Source organism: Dendropsophus ebraccatus, chromosome 3 (genome assembly GCF_027789765.1).
Source record: "Dendropsophus ebraccatus isolate aDenEbr1 chromosome 3, aDenEbr1.pat, whole genome shotgun sequence".
NCBI lineage: Eukaryota > Metazoa > Chordata > Amphibia > Anura > Hylidae > Dendropsophus > Dendropsophus ebraccatus.
The window spans coordinates 147,775,364-147,790,372 of record NC_091456.1 but is presented as its reverse complement, the minus strand read 5'-3'; the positions used below and the strand labels follow the sequence as shown (position 1 = coordinate 147,790,372).

The 15,009-nt window shown below is 37.3% G+C and overlaps 1 protein-coding gene across 14 annotated transcripts in view; it reads left to right on the top strand.

The window, feature by feature from the left end:
- MEF2C (myocyte enhancer factor 2C) overlaps positions 1-15,009 on the top strand; it is a 209,541-nt gene that overhangs the window by 168,663 nt on the left and 25,869 nt on the right. For 6 of the 14 annotated variants that reach the window (XM_069962898.1, XM_069962887.1, XM_069962890.1 and 3 more), the window contains 3 exons: positions 1,009-1,152; positions 9,186-9,372; positions 12,201-12,248. In XM_069962898.1, coding sequence (XP_069818999.1) covers positions 1,009-1,152; positions 9,186-9,372; positions 12,201-12,248 — 379 coding nt within the window. Of the gene's footprint in view, positions 1-1,008; positions 1,153-1,215; positions 1,354-9,185; positions 9,373-12,200; positions 12,249-15,009 lie in introns of all 14 variants that reach the window. The other 8 variants (XM_069962899.1, XM_069962892.1, XM_069962900.1 and 5 more) reach the window with 6 other exon arrangements.

The window sequence follows — 15,009 nt, the reverse complement described above, 5'->3', positions numbered from 1 at the left end:
ATTTTCCTGGTAGATGGGGGTCCCTGCAGTCAGATCCCCACTGATCAGTATACATGGGTCTAGAATGGGTCTATAAAATAATTAGCAGACCTGTTTGGAAAAAATGTTTCAGATGATCAGTATTTGAGTAAATGTGTAAATGGTACAATTTTGAGTAGCTACACTAGAGATATTGAATGTAATGACCTTATAGTTACTGTCTTGAGGGTGAACATTAGGTTGTAAGCTCCAAAAAGTATATATTCTCTGCCCAACATGTCATAAAAATAATAATACTGTCGATACCTAGAAAATGTGTGTGTCCCACTAAGCGTGAGAACACTCAAAGGAGACACCGTGGCACTTATGAGAAGCTTCCACCCGACGCTACCTTTGATTTTTCCTCAACCAGTGTTGTATATAGACATAAAAAAGAAAAATACAGCATGATACAAAACATATAAAGTTTCTGGTTGACCTTTCTCTTCAATATTATTCTTACTCTTGATCTAGAAGCAGATAAAAGGGTGGAGGTGTTATCTCTAACAAATAAATTGACTCTAATGTTATCCTTGAAGAGGATAGAAGATGAAAACTACATGTGTGAACGGTTGCTTAGGACCACCCACCCTATGCCAATAGTTATATAGGCTATTTATAGTGGTGCAATACTTTTGAGTTTTAATAACTTTTTATTCCTATAATAAGAAAGAGCCAAAATAAGTGTCAATATGTCAATATTTTCCTTGTCTTATATTATAGCCAATCACAGCTATGACTGTTCAAATGTTTTGTTTATTTTGATGCTCGACTGGATACATTCATTTGGCCAACATAGTACTTGCAGGCAAGTATATTGACTATTCCGACTTTCCAAGTGCTGCAATTATCCTTACTTCTCCATTACAGTATTCGACAACATTGATTTCTGTGTATTTATATTGTATAAAGCGGAACCCTGAGTTAAGCTCTAGAGACCGAGCTTCTATATAATGCTGTGGACTGAAATGTCCAAATTATGTGTTTCAGACGTTGAGAAAGAAAGGCCTCAATGGGTGTGATAGTCCAGATCCTGATGCAGACGATTCTGTAGGTCACAGTCCAGAGTCTGAGGACAAGTACAGAAAGATTAATGAAGATATTGACCTAATGATCAGCAGGCAAAGATTGTGTGTAAGTACTATGTCCGTCTCTTCAGTTTTTGATATATCTGTGATATTTCTCTAAACCTGGCAGGCATTGAGCAAGAAAGAACACAAAGGCTGTGAAAGCCCCGATCCCGACTCCTCTTATGCCCTCACCCCACGCACTGAAGAAAAATATAAAAAAATTAATGAAGAGTTTGATAATATGATCAAGAGCCATAAAATACCTGTAAGTACCTGAGGTCACACGGCTGGTCTGCTGATGACTGCTGACCTAACACCCCTTAACCCTTGCAGTGCTGGTTTACTATTAAAAAAAAACCAAATTGCTACCGCATTCCCTAAATATCACTTAGAGGCCTCTCTCGGTGCAAGAAGGTCAAGTTCTAAGGAGAATTTCTCATTCCCGAGAATGATATGTTTAATAGGTTAATCTTTAAAAATTCTCTGGTTATAAGCTATTTAATATCAACCAAAGACCCTCAGCTTTCATATCATTAGATGTACGCTTAAAATATTTATAGTGGTTAAACCTAATTTAGAAATTTTGCTTTGAAAATTCCGATAAGGGATAAATCACGCTTCGGATACGGGTTAACTCAAGGCCTTTGCAGATTGATGTTACTGTCTACTCACTTCTGCATTAAAGGTGCCTGTCAATAGAGCAGACCTGCTAAAGTAAAGCTTCTACAAAATGACCTTATAAACACAATCTATTCTTTGCATTTGGCATTGCTAATACCCTAACTTTAAGTTGTTCTACAAGCAACTTTTGTGTCACCTCTAGATAAGACCTTTCTGCACATTGCACATGGTCTACCTTAAAAGAATCAGCGGGATGTGCTTTGCACAGTACTGTATTATGGTGCGTTCACACCTACAGGATCTGCAGCTGATTTTCTGCAGCAGGTTTCCATTAAATAACTGAACACAGCATCAAATCTGCTGCAGATCTGCTGCAGATCCTGTAGGTGTGAACGCACCCTTAAGGATTAATATTCTTTCCGAAGTGCATGCCATGAATTTTATCATTGGATATGGAAAGCGTCTGTGGCCCATATGTCTTTCCATACATTTCGACTAAGTAAGTATACCCAAAAGAATGTTACAAAGCAGAACTCATACCAAAACTTACTAGGTACCTGAGAAGGGGGCATGTCAAAAAAGTGTGTGACTAGCGAGATGTATTTCAAAGGGAACAAACCTGGTGCATGTAACACCAAAGTAATATCCCAATTTTAAACTAGCAGACACACTCTAAATTATCGCTCTATATACCGAAGTGTATTGCTCTACCACAGAACATACTTGATCAGGGGTATCAAACTTGCAGACCTCCATCTGTTGCAAAACTACATTTCCCATCATGCCTGGACAGCCAAAACCTTAGTTTTGCAACAGCTGGAGAATTGCAGTTTTACACCCCTTTACTTAATAAAGCAAAAAAAAGAAGAAAAAAAAAAAAACTCAGACTAAGGAAATAAATCACAAAACTTTATTGAAGTCACATAAAAAAAAACAAATGCTTATATAATAATACAGAGACCACAAACCCGTAAAATATGCAGGTCCTAAATGCTGGGTCACACAAGCATGAGTTAGAAAAAAGCCATGTAAACACTGCCACCAATAATCATTGTACATAAACACAATATTACAGACAGTGCCATAAAATAATAACCGTATAAAACAAACAAAAATGAAAGTTTGATATCCACAAAATTATATATCTCCAATATATCCTTATCCCACATGTTTCATTAGTCAATGACCAACTTCCTCGGAGTCTAAATATGTCTGGACTTGAATAACATTTATAGTACACAAAGATAGTAAGTTGGCCAATGAAAGGAAAGTAGCTCAAACAATATAGATAAGTGTACACAGGGATACTTTATGTATATATCTATATATGATGCATACAACTTTAAGTCCATAACATGGTGACACTCGTAAGTCCTAAGTTTGAACCTATTTAGAAATACTAAATGGTATTTTTGGACCCCTGTTGAAAACTCATGTATATTAGGGCATCTGTAAAGCAATTGTACAGACAGATGGCCAATAGACATAAAATCAAAAGCAATATAAGTCAGCTGTACCTGCACTAGAGGGTTAAATGCTAATAGTAATGTCTGCATGAAATCCCTTTGCTATGATGCAACCTCAGTGTGCTGGGGTGATACTATGGCATTTGTAAGCTTTGCTTCCTCTGAAGTTTCCAGCATACATTTCAATGTTTGCAATGTAGATCTAAATTTAATATGCCAGCCCTCGACAAATTCATATGCCTTGCCAGTCATTTAAGAGAAATAACTTTGCATGAGCTTTTCTCTGTTTTGTTTTTGATGTAATGTATAATGAGATGCATGTTTACATGCATATAAAATCATCAAATGATTGATTGTTTTCTTTGAGTGGGATGACATGAGTATGTAAATGTGTGCTGTGGGTTTTTTTCTATTCTCTTTCCATTCTGTTTACTGTAGAACCGTCTGCTTAACATGGGTAAGAGTTCAGTAAGGATTTGCTATGGTAGAATTTATTGTGTGAAAAATTATCCAGCTTGCTTGAGCCATACAGACCATTGTTGGAGTCAAGTCAAGTCTGTGAAAGCAAATTTGGCATTAGCCATAATGCTTGGTGTGTCTAAAAGTTATAGTATGCAAAAAGAGTCTGTGGATCCTTATTCAGGTGTCTCTAAATATGAGACTAACCAGATATTCCTCCAGGGAAGGACCTAGTCAAAGGGTGGCTCCTGTAAGGAAACCACCAAGATCAACATATTAAGTGGCCCTTTCAGTCAATATCCACCTCAATTTACTACTCTAAGGATATGACAAGGGAAATACCGAAGCCAGGTATCCATCCACAAACAGCTGTTTCAAGGTGTTGCCCCTCATCTAGCTAAGCAAGAGCAATGGCTAGTACAACACCATAGTAAAATTATCACTGATCTCTGAAAGACCATCTGAAGAAAACACTGTAGACTGCTAGTAAAAACACTTTACACAGTGAAATCCTAGGTGCATTGCCCCCTGGGAAATACAAACATGTGCAAAAAGAGTCCATGGAGCCTCATTCAAGAGTCTCGAAACATGGGACTTGCCAGATATCCCTCCAGCGAAGGATCTAACCAAGGGGTGGCTCCTGTAAGGGAAACCACCAAAACCACCATATTAGGTGGGCCTTCAATATCCAACTTAATTTATGAGCCTAAGAATATGACAATATGGAAATTATAGTGGGCTTGTATTGGTTTTCCAGAAGCCCAAAACTCTTTGATCTTCTAAAACACTTTACTAAAGCCCCATGCCAGAGGTAGACAATGATAACTAAGGACTTGTTTTGAAGAACAGTATATGGGCGCCATGTTCTGCAATGATACAGTACATTATCTGCCTTACCATAGAGCACCCTTTATGCCCCTTTAACAATCCACTAATAAGTCTGAGCTACTGTATGAAATGCATTTGCTCAGTTCTTGCATGGAGTGAATAGACAGGAGAATGTTTCTAGTTGGTTTTAAAGAAAAAAAAGTGCCTCAATACCCACAGCTACACAGGTTGCACATACTGGATGGTATGTCTGCCCCTGCCCTATGTTATTAATTCTGTAGGAACAACTTGAGATTCTTTGTGAACCATAAAATCTCAAGACCTCATTACGCACCATAAAAGAAATGTCTTCTGGCTGTTGCATGGATGTCGTATTCTCTGCTATGCATGCCAGTGCCGCTTTGCCCTTTCTGCCCTGGCCCCAGTTAATATCCGTAGTAGTGTGTTATATTGTATATACAATAAACTAATCCATACCATCAAGAGGAAAAGCCATGGTAATAAAATACCAGGGGCAAATATAGAAAAGAAGCAATCTGTGGGGTCCATGCAGAAAATAGGGCCCATTCTCAGGTTGGTCACATCCTACTGTCAATCCTCGCCCCAGGAATTACACTGTGCAAAAACACTGAGACCTGCTGCCCTATTTTGCCATAGGGAATGTGCAAAGGGTAGAGAGCAAATAAGCACCAAGCCCTTTATAACATTCATGCAATGGTGTGAACCAGTATTAGAGAGGGGGCCCCATTAGAGTTCTCTGTTTTATGTAAGCCCCCTGCAACATGCATGTATCTACTTTCCTAGTAGCCTTGCATATACATCACAGCACTTTCCCAGCAGGACCTTTTGATAACAATGATCTGAAATATAATGTAGGATATAAAGCCTTTAAAAAAAACTCTTCTATAATAGTACAACACCAGAAACGCTTGGATGTGGCTCTCATTTGACATGTAAGTGAGGAAATTAAAGAATTCTTCTATGGTATCATCTTGATACTATGTATATTATTTTTCTTCTTCATAGTAATAATTATAACATAATAATAATAATAAGTATAAAACCTATAAATTATAGGTGCTAGCCTATAACCAAATGACTGCATGGATGATATAAACTGCAGAGACGTGTCATTCCTGGTTAACTGTGCACTCCTTGAATTCAGAAGTCATCTGGGTGCTTTTCCATCTGTGCCACCCTGTTAAGTTGCCCTTAAATTCCTGGGTGACTGGATAGTTACAGTATGTTTTCACACAAGCTCTTTTAGATGCTTATGTAGCAGAGATGCAATCTGAGAGCAGGGACACGAATGCCTTTTAAACCCTGTGTTGATCGCAGCAGTAGCAGCTGTTGACATTGAGATGGACAGGAGGAAAGGATTACTAGCAGGCGGAGAGAGAGAGAGAGGAGGTTTAGACGAAATCCACAAGTCTTAGAATGATTCACTTGTCCTATGCAAATATTGATTAGAAAGCACAGATCATAAATATAGAAGGAATTTCATCTCGGAGCAGCCTGGAATGTGCAGCAGCCCCAGAGTACAGTAAACATCACTGTACATTTCTATGAGATCATTATCATAGCAAGAAGCTACGCCACTGTCTTATCTAGAAAGTATTTGCTGTCGCTTCATGATTATAAGAGGAGCAGTCAAATAAATGGCTCAATATGTCACAGGCGCTTTTCCAACAAAATATATGGACTCGAAAAAATCTGCAACGAAAACCTTGAAACAAAACAAATGGAGTCGAGAATCAATTACTGACCTTGTGCTCCACAAAAGGGCAATTCAGACTGTGGTTCTTGTGGTTTAAAAGTATAGGGTGTCCTGGTCTGAAGGCTGGACACTGCCATTTTACACAGGAAGGATGGCACCATCAAAATGACAGCCTCACAGACGCTCTAAACACATGGCACACTAGATCCATTTTTGGTTTGTCTTGCCCACCTGACCACAAACTAGGGGTGGTAAGAAAACACAGCCCTGCAGTTAGAATGCACAACGGTACGCCTTTGCTCATGCAGAAAGAAAGATCCATTGAAAAAGCTGAGCTGTGGATATGAAACATGGGTTATATCTTTAACCACCAGTACGAAAAAGAACCTGACTTCTCCGTCCATAAGAAAACATTGCATGTGCCAGCAGAAAAAGCTGGCTATGGCACTTCATGAAAAGGGTCGCTCAGGTTTCCGCAGAAAATGCCTAAGGACATGAATTTTGTGGTTTCAAAACATCTGATAATAATTATCCGTGCATTTGTAGTTTGGAGTAGAACATCATTAGAGCGCTTTACTGAAAGGGCTGAAAATTAAAGGAGCTCATCTCATTACCAGGGAAACGGCTGCGGCTCATTGTGGGCAAAGGCATGGTCCCTCTTTACGGCCGCAGAGAAAATTTCCAAAGAAAAGTCTGTTTAGTTCCAGCATTGTACTGCTAGGACAAAATCCAAGTTAATATAGCAAAAAAGTGAAGTTAGTTTAAAAACTTTGGAGTGGTTCTTAGTATATACAGTGTAACATGTAACTTGTAGATATGTTTGTCTCTTAACTGTCACTTGCATCCTGCAATTTTCTTTTTGAAGTAAACAGATAAGATATGTAATAGATGTTATGTGATAGATAGATAGATAGATAGATAGACAGATAGTATATGAGAGAGATAGATAGATAGATAGATAGATAGATAGATAGATAGATAGATAGATACAGGAGAAAGCCGCACATCCAAACACTTATGAAGCGGGTGCTGTACAGAGCCCGTCCCCTGGCTTGGGGATCCCCAATAGTATGTACAGATATTCTGCAGCACGCCAGCATACGTGGAAAAGTGTGATTTATTACAAAAAGGTACAAAAAATACACAGATAGATAGATAGATAGATAGATAGATAGATAGATAGAATATGAGATAGATAGATAGATAGATAGATAGATAGATAGATAGATAGATAGATAGATAGATAGATAGGAGATAATGGATAGATAGATGATAGATAGATAGATAGATAGATAGATAGATAGATAGATAGATAGATAGATAGACAGTATATGAGATAGATAGATAGATAGATAGATAGATAGTCTTGGAATAGATAGATAGATAGATAGATAGATAGATAGATAGATAGATAGATAGATAGATAGATAGATAGATAGTCTTGGAATAGATAGATAGATAGATAGATAGATAGATAGATAGATAGATAGATAATAGATACTGTAGATATTAGAGATGAACATGATTTAAGCATGCTTGAGTCTGATTGTACAGCTACACCTGGTTAAAGAAGTTGGATGCAGCCCTAGGGAGTCTAGGAAAACATGGATATAGCCTATGGCCAAATGATCGGACTTGAGCATGCTCAAGTTGTGCTCATCTCTATTAAATATATAGATCAGTATAGTAAACACAGTAATAGCTAAATAAATCAATACTGTAAATAAGATAGATAGATAGATAGATAGAAAATAGACCAACGGAAAAAGAGATAGATAGATAGATAGATAGATAGATAGATAGATAGGACATAGATAGATAGATAGATAGATAGATAGATTATGAGATGCATATGGATAGATAGATAGATAGATAGATAGATAGATAGATAGATAGATAGGAGATAGATGATAGATAGATAGATAGGAGATAGATGATAGATAGATAGATAGATAGATAGATAGATAGATAGATAGATAGATAGATAGATAGATAGATAGATGGTAGATAAGTAGAGAAATAGCTCAAGATAGATAGATAGATAGATAGATAGATAGATAGATAGATAGGAAATAGATAGATAGATAGATAGATAGATAGATAGATAGGAGATAGATAGATAGATAGATAGATAGATAGATAGATACCATTGCTTATCTTGATATATGTTTCATTGAGCTTGAATTGTTAGCTCTGCATAATTCTCCAATGAAATCCTGCATGCACATTTACAAAACTCTGCAACTGGTTTGAACCATAAAATATAAAATAAAAATTCCAGAGTAAATATATGTTCTGTGAATTATTTTCTGGCACACATCTGGGCTTTGGCAGCAAAAAAAAAAGCTTGAAGTATGTTACTGTTATTGTAAAAAATCCTTACATGTTTTTCCTTTTTCTTTCATGGTTTGCTTTAACTGGATTTTTATATTTTTTATTATTTGTCTTAAACCGCATAATGGTTAGGAGTGAGTAGGAATAAGAAGTTATAGAGATGTGCAAAAATAATTTTTACTTATTTGCTGGCAGTATGTGTGTCTTGTCTCAACATTCATATAAGTAGATTAGTCATAGTCAATGAAAAATATTTTACATAGATTGTCATGTGATTTTTTTATTTGAGTGTAACTAATTTTATGTCTTTGATCTTTTTGACAGCAAGACACTTTATTATTATTGGAGAACATGCATAAATTGTGATCAAGCCTTCCTAGATTACATGGTTTCTGCAACAAACATAAAGCTGCCGTTTATACAATTTTTTATTATAAATATGACATTTAATTTTAAATACATACAAAGATGGCTGCACGGCCACAGCTAAACAAATAGGAGTAATATCTTCCATTAGCTGACTAAAATGTCTTCCTTACAGGGGCTTTAAACTATGTGAATATAAGCCATATGACTATCCTTTATTTGTTATTTTTATGTTATTTTATATATTTCTTCTATAGAAGAAAAAAAATCAATAGTCTTATCTTTGATTCTCTATCCCATACACAGGCTGTTCCACCTCCCAATTTTGAGATGCCGGTTTCCATCCCAGTGACCAATCCAAACAGTTTGGCTTACAGTAATCCAGCTGGTTCACTGGGTAACCACAACCTTTTGCCATTGTCCCATCAAACCTTGCAAAGAAACAGCATGTCTCCTGGCTTGACACATCGGCCACCGAGTGCAGGTAACACAGGTATGAGGCTGTTGTGGTGATGCAAAAAGTTTTTTGTCTGTTTTTGACGCACATTTCCTATCATTGTCCCACGTCTGAGCCATATTTCTAGTGCCAGGAATAGGATTGTATCCCATCCTTGGAGATCAGGATCTTATTGTTCGCTAAATATGCAGCTTATACACATATGCTAGACAATGGCAATATATACCTGCCATTAATATATTGTGCGTAAAGAAAAAGAAACAGTAAATTATGGCACAAAAAAAAATAACGTATTCTGTTTTTAAACTTTAATGTGTAAACACAAGGGAGAGGGGGTATCAATATTTTCACACAAAAAAATTACAAATTTTGTGCAATCCTCAAAATTTGGGCAAAACACAGAAGAAGTTGAAACTTTAAGTAAATGTGATTGTACACCACGAACTGCAAAAAAAAAAAAAGATAAATGTCTTCATTTACATATTATGCATAGAATTTTAAATACTATTACATTGGAGTTTACATATTAGTTTTGCCTTAAGCAACATTTTACCAGACTCCTTGTGGGCGGTGCTTAAAGTCTCTATGGTACAACCCCAGAAGCTGATCTACCATAGCCAGTAGTGACAAGCGAACTCACCGAATGTTCAGGTTTATCCAAACATGAATGCTCAGCATTTGACTCCTCGCAGTTGCAGAAGTTGGATGCAGACCTAAGGCTGCCAAGAAAATGGATACAGCCTAGGACTGCATCCAACTTCTCCAGACGCAGGGAGTCAAATGCTGAGTTTGCAGGTTTGGATAAACCTAAACGTTCGGCAAGTTAACTCATCACTACTAGCCATTAATAAGGGTATGTTATCCATAAATGCATTGGCCATATAACACATCATGTGTATTGTATTTTAGTGTCAGCCATGTTTTTAATGGTAAATCTGCTCTATATGTCAACAAAACAGGATCACATTGCAACTATGAAATTTATATAAAACAGTGTAAGGTAAATAGGAAAAAGATGACTGTACCCATTAGCCAGGTGGCAGCTTTCTTCTTTTACTTACATAAGCTGTGTTTTTTTTCTAAAGATAGAAAAAATAAAAAGCAAATCAAGAAAGAGTTGGATAATAATACCAAAAATTGCAAAATTGTGCACGCCTGATCTGCATACATTTGCATTAAAATAACATATAATTATTGGGGGGGGAGGAATTATTGTATGACATTTTCTGTCATTAAATTTAATTCCATGGAGTTGGTCATCCAAAGCTAATTCTCTAAATACCTGTATTTGTTGTGTACTGATGTATTGTGAACAGGGTGTCATATTTCCTTCAGTATGCTACTTGTGCTGTGTGAGGACTTAGGGTTTTCCTCTCTATGCAAGTCTACCACAGTTCTACCATTCATATATTCGAAATGATAATGATAATAGTAGTAATAGTAATAATAATACTGTAATGATAAGTGATACTTTGTATATATAAAAGGATTCATTGCAGCCTTTGCACCAGCATATTCGGCACTGTTGGCACTGTAGACGTTAAAAAAAAAAAAATTATAATGTTCCAGACTCTTGCTGTGCTTTTTAGTATGGAATGGACTTAGGGACGCTATTGTGCATTAATCCAAAAGTAGAACTAACGGCGGCACTCACCAAAGTTCAACTCAACCAGGGTTAAATTCACACAACAGTCATAGGACCTGTGTTTTATTGTCTTATGACCATTGTGTGTGTTTGTTGAACTTTGATGACTATTTGGAGTCATTTCTACTTTTGGATTGTTCCATCTAACCGACTACTGTGTGAGTACTATACCTGCAGAGCACCACTGTATGATAGTCAGAGTCATTGTAGTTCTGGTCATCTGTTCTTCGGTTACTATTGTGCTGTAGTTGACCAATTGTCCATCCTTCATGTGCAATATATTAAAGGAAAACTAACAGCAGGTTAGAAGACTCTAACATGCTATCATGTTTTCATAGTGCACAGAAAACTGAGGTTGAAGGTAATTTTTTTAAACTTTCATCCTCAGCACCATATTAATAAATATGTGAATTGGATGGTTTGGTGCACTGGGGCCGGCCTGGTGCTCTGTGGTGATAACCACCAGAGTGATATCACTGCAGAGCACCGTCTCTTTATTTATAAGGGAGGCAGGGCGGATAAGTGCACTGAGGAGAGTAATTCTGCTCCCAGTGCACCAAACTGCCTAATTTACATAATAATTGAAGTGACGATTTAGTGAAAATGGCACTTAGCATCCCGTGTACTATGGAAACACAAGATCAGCTTAGAGTTTTCTAAACCTGCTGTTAGTTTAAGGGGTAGTCTGGCAAAAGGACCCCCACTGATCATCTTGTCATTCCCCATCCTGTGGATAGGGAATACTATAACCTGTAAGTGTATGATGTTTAGGGTGTGTTCCCTTGTAGTGACTGTACGGCTTTATAGGTGTAGTGCTAATCAGAAGTATTTGTGTCAATGTCGGAAGTGACAACCTACTGCTCTCCTGGGTAGTCTTACACGTTACTGCTATATTTTGCATTGCATTCATGATCAGATCCTCTGGCACTGAGTTATGTGTGTTTATGCATTAACAAAAGAAGTGAAATTTGTTTCTTTATACTGTATGTATATGGGTCATTTAACATGCTTTATATTTTAATAATAAAAAAAACAACATTTTACAGTGTACAGTCTATCTATACAGAAAGAAAACTTTTGGGCTATCACACAAAGACAAAGTTCGTAGTACATATTCCTTCAATGGACTTTTAAGTTTCATGGAAGTTAAGAGTTAAGATGTGGTATCTGTGGTGGATGGCAGCAATGCTGACTATGCCATTTTTTTTTTAATTCTTAGGTGGTCTGATGGGTGGGGACCTCACAGGCGGTGCAGGCACCAGTGCAGGTAAATCTTAGATCCCAGTATTTACTAACCTGCTCAGCTTTACTAATTACTGGAAACCTAAAAATTAATTCCCTTTTCCAGACAAAAATAATTACAGAGTCGCCAAATTCTATATTCCTGACTAATGTGAAATTAGAAAGCACACATGTGTAAGCACTATAAGCACAGCTTGACACCATTACTTAAAGGATAAAACTATTACCCACAGGGTAGGCAACAAAGGGCCCTCTTCCACGGGATGATTATCGTTCGCATAATAGTTAACGATAAACGATCCAAACGACCGCTATTGCGAAAGACCTGAAATTGTTCATCTATTTACATGGAACGATAACAGTTACTTATGATCATTCTTGCGGTTGTCTTGTCGACACTATTTCGTTCGTCTACTACTACTGCTAACGACCAAAGGATGTCTTATTCAATGCGAATGATTTGCGAACGAGCAAGGATAAATGATTTAACGATAATCTGAACGATAATCATCCCGTGGAATAGGGTCCAAAGAGTTGTGCAGCTCCCTTGCCAATCAGCCGCTTGCTCCCTGTATTCCTGTGCAAATGAAGGCGGAAGTAGTTGTCTCCATTCCCTGTGTAGTGCTGATGTACAGGGAATGGAGCCAAAAACTTCCAGGTACGTTAACACTGTAGTGAGGGTGCTGAACAGCAGATCGATGGGGGAAAAGGGTGTCAGCGCCCTGACTCATCTACTATTGATTATAGGCATTCAGTCCATTGGGTGTCATTGGTGTCTGGCTATTAGTTTCTTTGTTCTGCTCTTAGTACAAAGCAGAAACAATGAGGATGGTGTGAATCCAACTCTAGATCAGGGAAAGCACTGTGCAGTATAATATCATTTCTTTAGTGCTGTACATCTTGGGAGAGGTGTACGGAATAGCATGGCACCATATTGGATATATTATTTAGATTCTTAGCTAACAGCAGGAAAGGAGATAAGTGATTTGTCAGATTTGCCAACTGCTGGGACACCAAATACATGTCTATATTCCACTCTATTCAACCAAGGGAACACAAGATCCCCATTTTCATGATCAATACAGCAAAGAGATCACTGATCTCAGAGAGGCCACTATACTATAGACACTATAGACACTATTGGCTGCTGGTTACAGTGCTTAATACAGTGAAATCCTAGATGCATTTCCCCCTGGGAAACATCAATATGCAAAAAGGTCTGCGGAGCCTCAGTTACAAGTCTCAAAACACAGGATTAGCCAGATATCCCTCCAGGGAAGGACCCATCAAAGGGATGGTTCCTGTACGGAGACCACCAAAACCACCATATTAAATGGCCCCTTCAGTCAATATCCACTTCAATTACAAGTCTGATGATGTGACCAGGGAAATACCAAAGCCATCGATCCATCCACAGACAGCTGTTTTGGGGTGTTGCCCCTCATCAGTGTGGAGCAGGATTCTGACTAGGTGGGAGCAATGCCTAGTAGACCAATACGGTAAACAGATCACTGATCTCAGGGAGACCAGCGAAAAAAGACACTGTCGGCTGCTGGTTAAAGCGCTCAATAAAGTGAAATCCTAGGTGCTTTGCCCTCAGGGAAATTTCATGATCAGTGGGGGTGCCAGGGATCAGAACCTCATGGATCCAAAATCTATCACCTATTTAATAGGTAAATGGTGAGTGTTGCTCTGGAAGAAATCCCTGTAGTAAGGTTCTCCAAAAATACAACATGGATATGAGGATACAATAATGGATAGCTGGAGATCCATTCCAGCCTATGCACCAAAATCTGGGGCCTACATTTTCAATTTAAATATATTATTGGGGGGATATATACCTATAGGGTTGAGAAATAGTCACATTTAAGAAAATGCAAGGATTTCATGAAGCTCTTGTGGTTTAAACCATTAGATAAATAAAATGATGTTCCCGATCTGTGACTGATCATCAAGAGGAGCCTTTGTTCATGTTCTAATATTACTAAGACAAGGACCTCAGTGCATGAAGAGGGTCTGGATAAAAAGCCTCGATGAGCAGTCAAGATTAGTATAAAGTTGAAACTGTCTTCCTAATAACTTATCAGAACAATACATCTATTTAAGTCGGGTATATGTCTTCAGTACAGTCTCAGAGATGGCAAATGTTGTCTTTGTTCAGTGTCTCCCTTAATAACAGAGAACTCTGTATGGTCCATTTTAATAGTTTTAAGCTGGTGGTGATATAATCGGGTTGTGTAATCTGGAGGTTCATGATCTTTGCTAAATTTGGAGATGAGGTCCAATTTTTTTTTGGTGTATGTTTATCTTTCTATAGAAAGAAAAGGACAGTTTAGCTGCATAGCATACTTAACCATTTGTACTATTTTAAGTATATATATATATATATATATATATATATATATATATATATATATATATAGTAATTTGAGTTAAATTTTCAGGCCAAGTAGAAAATGTTCTTGTACTATATATTGTATTAATAATAACATAGTCTTGGCACCATAACTGGGCTCCTACTATCTAGACCCCATAGTTAGTGCTGGGAACACTACAGGGTTCCTATATTATATCATATATTTATATGTATAATTACATATTAAAAATATACAATTAATGTAAAGGTCTTAATAAATTTTCATTTTTAACATACATTCTTATCTGTTATTTCCTGCACTGTGTAGAAATACTCTGCTAAGTCTGAATACATCTGTGTCAGGGTTCTTGTTAGTATAGAGCAGGGTACTGGCTGGGTGAGAAGACTTTGATGTGGCTCTTGTTTCTTC